Source organism: Clytia hemisphaerica, unplaced genomic scaffold, assembly GCF_902728285.1.
Source record: "Clytia hemisphaerica strain Z4C2 unplaced genomic scaffold, Clytia hemisphaerica genome assembly, whole genome shotgun sequence".
Classification (NCBI taxonomy): Eukaryota; Metazoa; Cnidaria; class Hydrozoa; order Leptothecata; family Clytiidae; genus Clytia; species Clytia hemisphaerica.
In genome coordinates, this window is record NW_027103744.1 from 646236 (window position 1) to 652235 (window position 6000).

General features: G+C 35.2%; 1 protein-coding gene across 1 annotated transcript; it reads right to left on the reverse strand.

Annotated features, from left to right (window-relative positions):
* Window positions 1–1151: 1151 nt before the first annotated feature.
* Window positions 1152–4537, reverse strand: LOC136805310 (ADP-ribosylhydrolase ARH3-like). The gene is made up of 4 exons (XM_067061896.1): window positions 4083–4537; window positions 3576–3868; window positions 2657–2856; window positions 1152–2078 (listed from the first exon to the last, which is right to left on the reverse strand). The coding sequence occupies exons 1-4, from the start codon at window positions 4249–4251 to the stop codon at window positions 1700–1702; spliced, it is 1041 nt and encodes a 346-aa protein (XP_066917997.1). The 5' UTR covers window positions 4252–4537; the 3' UTR covers window positions 1152–1699.
* Window positions 4538–6000: the final 1463 nt, after the last annotated feature.

Sequence of the window (6000 nt, forward strand, 5' to 3'; positions counted from 1 at the left end):
CCCGTGATATTCCCGATGTCCGATGAGGGGAGAAGAGCCAAACGTAAATCTCGTGATTATATTCAAGACACGATGAACTTCCACCAAATATTCACAATTCTGCACAATTAAGTCCTTTCCCATAAAAAATTCCAAACTTCATTTATCAAGCAAAATTTATTTAAGTTTTGTTTTTGTTGGTATGAATGCTTCTCCTCTAAAGATAAACCAAAACAAAAATGTTTCCTCAGAATGAAAGTCGTCTTTTCTTTTTCTTTTGTCACTCTTCACCACATCAAACAAAAGCAGATGAAAATTCCATCACACAGAGCCTTTGTCAAAATCATCATACATTGATTGATATTGTTGTGTGATTCTCTCAAATTTACTGATTAAATTGAACCAAAAATGTCCTCAAAAAGATAAGTAATTGCCTGATTATTAACACTTTTCAGGACTTCAATTCCTTTCTTTAAAACACTGCATTGAACGCTTGCAAAGAAGTGAGGTCGTTTGCCGTACGAATGGCTACCCTTCAAATCATTTCAATATTTTGCCGGCGACGACATGCGACTGAATGTTATTTTTGTAGGAAAATCTTTTACGCTCAAAACGGTCGGTTAGGTTCGGTCTCGTATTTTCGAGAAATTTCCTTGAACCACCTCAAATTTGCCATTTCACTGGATGCATTTTCTGAACCAGGTTCAAAATTAAAGATTTCCTAGCATAGAAGCAGCTAGATATGTAATCCCGCAAAAAAAAAATCATAACAAAGAGTTTTTACAGCGCGGGAAAGCTAGCTACGCCGATAACCTAAAGATTTTTTAGCGCGGAAAAAGCTAATTTTGTCGCGCGCACCACGGAATCGCACGCCACATGCATACAACCCCTGGTAAAATAATATCGAGATATGACCAAGAAGAAAAATCAGCTCCGATCAGAAAACTAGATTTCACTTGAAGAAAGGGTCTTTGTATTTTTTATTTACTATTACTAAAAGGGTTGGGGTGGTTCAGCTGAACCATTTGAACCCCCTCAGATCCGCCGCTGACCTTCCTACTTTCGGTTACCGAAAGTCATCGAACGAAGAGCCTTTGGGTCGCCTCAGAGTGTGGTTGCAAGACTTTCTTACTTAAGAACTTCTCATTTTAATAGCATAAGGAAGAAAATTATAAACAAAATGTATTGATTTTACTCGTGATAAAAGTAATAAAAATACAAAACTATTTTGTGATGACTTTCCAAAATAATACAATCTATTTATGGTACAAAATCTAAAATGTATGAAAACTGTGTGATTCTATAGGCATAATTTCCTTACCCTCAGAATATCATAAATATTTTCTATATTTAGTAAATTCATAAAGAACCCAATTAAATAGTAGTATCAATTTAATTTAAAAATATAATTTTTTATCAACAATAAAAATTCCAAGCACTCTAGGCACTGGCCGTTTATTGACTTGGGAATCGAGTTTTGGCCTTCAGAGTAACTGTCGTTGTTGGTGGTAAAATACCCGCCGCAGGTGCCAACATTTTCAACCCCACATGGACACCTTATGAAGTTGTTTTTTCAAGGATTAGAAAAAAGAACTATTTTGAATTCAATTTTTTCAATCATAATGGGAATATAACTTTAAGATAAAAGTGATATTTAATAAACGTGCATACTTATGGATTTTAATGGGTTATGAAACATTTTCATAATCAATTATCGCAATTAAGAATGTACTTGGTACAATTTCTCACCCATGTCAACTAAAATATCTGAATCTTCACATTTTTCAATCCATAGTTTGGGAATATCTTGTGCACCATAAAAAGCTCCAGCGATTGCACACGCCATACTGGCAATAGTATCAGTATCACCTCCAAGTGATATTGCGTAATATAAAACCTCTTCAAAACCATTGTCAATATTTTTCAAAAACGATATTATTGCAGCAGGTACAGCTGTCATGGCTGAAATATCATGTCCAATTTGTTCTATAACAGTTTTTAAATCAGTGTTTTCATTTGAGATAAGTTTTTCAATAACTTCAAGTTGACTGCAGTATGAAAAGTTTTCTGACTTGGCATATTCTTCTATATTTTCATTTCTATGAAGTTAATAAAAAGTTCATACTATTGGTTTCATGATTGAAATGAACCATGTCACAGACTGGATGGGACTGGGACACCCCCAACCCACTGCCAGATTTGGCCAAAATTTTGTCCCCGCTGGGAGAAAAACCCCAAAATTTCAGCCCTATTGTTTTTATCCCCATTTGAAATTGCACTCCAAATCCATCCCAACCAGGATTTTTTGACCCTGAAACAATAGAATTTCCCCATTGGGATTTCCCTAACAATTTTCATCCCCACCGTGGGAAAAAGATCCACCAGGGCTATGAGGTAGGGGTGTATGGACAATGAGGAATTTTTAGACCAGCAGGAAGCCGTTTATGAGGGCGTGGTGGTCCTGATTACCCATGATCCCTTTTGACTGTCAAATGACCCATTTTTGATAGCCCATCTTTTATTAAACCATCATAATGTTTTTGACAGCCTATATAGAAAACAAAAATTGTTAATATCCTCAGCTCAGGCAGAAGGCTCCTGATTTTTCTACTCCAGAGTAGAAAATGAAGATTAACAGGAATATCACCAATAAAATTATTCAAAAAATTTGACTTACTCATTTTTGTGATGTCCTATTTTTACTTTTGAAGCTTTTTCAATAGTCTTCATTTGCTTTTTCAGGTATGTAAGAAATTCATCAACTTTGAAGTTATCCTTTTTTGATTGGAGAGCGTGGAAAATGGCAAGTGCTTGAAGAATAGCTCCGTTGATACCATGTTTGTTATAATGTGTTAACTGTGCTGCCCGTTGTGCAATCTAAATAGACAGTGAAACAAAAAGAAGGATTGATACCAAATTATCAACAAATTCCTGTATCTGAAGAAAGAATACTCTTCTTTGGAAATGAGAGATGTTTATTGTTTCTTCTGATGTTTATGTACTGTGCATAGGCTTATGTACTCTGTACCAGAGTGTATCTCACGTTTATCACTTTGTAGTACACTCTGTGCACATTGTCTGTTTGATAAAAAAAATTCCCGTACTGAGACCTCTGCGATGGAAGTATGATTCATAAATAGCAACACTTCTCTTATCACCTCCCCTTTCTCACCAACACTCCATCACAGCAGTCGGTTTGAAAAATCTCAAATGAGAAAAGACAATGACAACAGACCCTCTACGGCAATGAATTTTAAAATTAGCTGTAGATACTGGGTCTGTGTACAGACAAAGGCCTATAGCTATGGCGTGGCTTTTAGATTTCTGACAATGAAAAAAAGTTTTAAATATTGAAAAAAAAAATTGGTATCTAAAGAAAATTGGTATTCGAAACCCTCTTGGCGTTCTAGGCCAATAACAATTCTATCAACCCTTATCAAAAGGTGCATGAAATGAGATTGGATAAGAAATTACTTGGGTTGTGTGAAGTGTGAAGTCACGCACCAACAGACATTTTTAACAAACCAAATTTGAACCTAATCTCTTCTCTCTGTTAGTACTGGCTGGTGTAATTAACTTTCATATTCGTTTAGTACCTCAATACATTGATCTGGTGATTTTGCAAATAAAGGTATTGGTGCAACCCTCATTGCTGCTCCATTTCCAAATGAGCCTGAGCCATCGAACTGATGCTTAGAAGGTAAATAAACATTGTCATCTGTTATTTCTTTTGTATTCCATTGTTGAAAAATACTAACCACACCTCCACCATATCCACGAAATGGCTCTTTGATGTAGTCGTCTCTAAATCTTCTTGCCATATCTGTACGACTGAACCCATTGTTTTTGAGGAGTGAATGAGCAACAGATTTTGTCATTGCACTATCATCTAGAAATCAAAACAACAATAAGAACTTATTAGTATATTCTGCTTAGTAGTGAATTACAAACATTTTAGTCAAGAGATTTTAAAAGATTTGGTAAATATACTAACAAGAAAAAAGCAATTTCATTGAAAATTGGTTATAAAAAAAATCCATACAACTTGGTATATATATACAAAAACCTAGAAAATAAGGAAAAACAACAACTTTTAAGATAACCTGTATATCCAAAAGTGCTTTCTTTCTTCTCAAGGGTCTTTGACAGCTTATTCAATATGATTTCTCTTTTTATTCCATTTCGACCAAAATAGCTCATTTCAAAAGGTGCCCCCATGCAATCACCTATCAAGGCTCCTAACAAACATCCTTGATATTTGGTTATTGACATATTATTTGAGAATTAGTACCTGTGTGAAAATTGATTCAAATTTGTGTGATAACTATTGGCGTACAGAAACTGTGAACTTAATAACAAAACTAAGGGGCTGTCAACAAAAAGACAACCTTTTTTATAAGACTCTCTCTCTGACCATCTCTCCCACCTTTCTAATTGCCAAAAATTCTTACACCTTTGTTTGATTCACTAAAGTTCTTCTTTTCTTTGCACACAAAAACATGTGAATTTGAGCTGTGACCTTAGGATTTAGCCAGAAATGAGTCAGGGAGGGATGGGAATAGGGCATATTCCTGCATGAATGATAGAAAAAGAATGACAAAAGGGGTGGATGTCTCCTTTTGAAGTATATTTTAAGACGCTGGGACACTTTAAGGGAGCTTCCATTGTAAGTGAGATTTCTCTCTTTTTTACAATTCTTGATGGCATAAACCATCATAGACCCATTCCCCCCTTTACAGCTTGATCAGGGGGTAGGGGTCCCTTTTTACCTTAAAAGAAGTTAGTAATAGTACGGTCTAGTTGTGCAAATATTGTGCACAAGGGCGTAAAAGCATGAAACTTTGCACAATGGTAGTTTAGGGGTCAAAAATGGATTTAAATCTCAGACCCAGAAAATTGACACCTGTTTGTGTATTTTACAGACCAGAATAGGTTTCCAGACTAAAATGAAAATTATTTTCTCCAAAATATGTCATGTTACATACCGTTGGGAAAGCATTTTTCATACCCGTTCAGAAAAACATTACAACCCATATCTGAAAATGAAGCCAATAAAAGTTATTGGGGAAGGTTGTTTGAAAAATAACCGAAAATGACATAATTGCTGACGTCAGCAAAAATTCCAGGACCACATAGACACGTTTATTTTTGTGAAATTCAATAGAGGATCTTTCAATGACCAAATGGATAGCTTTGCTTGAGAGTTAACCTCACTTGACATAGAATATGGCCTTTTCATGACCGGTCGAAAGCCTTAGGCTAAAGGGTTTGCACCGGGCATGCCCATGGTTGAGCATTACTAAGGCAAAATTTGTCAACCTATCAATACTCAAAAAAACTATTGTAAAATAAGCTTGCAGCTGATCTAACCAATAGTATTTAGTACCTGAGAGGTACTCTATTGAATTTCACAAAAATAAACACGGTTGGGTGGTCCTGGAATTTTTGCTGACATCAGCAATTACGTCATTTTCGGTCATTTTTTAAACAACCTTCCCCAAAAACTCTTATTGGCTTCATTTTCAGATATGGGTTGTAATGTTTTTCTGAACGGGCATGAAACATGCTTTCCAACGGTATGTAACATGACATACTTTGGAGAAAAAGATTTTCATTTTAGCTTGGAAACCTATTCTGGTCTGTAAAATACACAAACAGGTGCCAATTTTTTGGGTCTGAGATTTAAATCCATTTTTGACCCCTAAACTACCGTAGAGTCGTTTAATCTCGACATACGTCTTGCAATCTCGACATAGCTGTAGGCTGGTCTTCGAAATAAAAAATTAAATATAAACAAATACATACCAAAGTTATCAATCAATCACTAAAATGTACTCTCTCTCTATCACGTCACAGATTGTTAATATAATATGAGAAATGTGAAGTGTTATTACTTATACTTATATTTGAAAAGAAAACTTTAACGATGTAGTAATCGCTAAAAACTAATTAGCATGCTTTCAACGAAGATGTCTAAATCAAAACAACACAACACGCGAGGAATTTTTTAGTAGACATTTT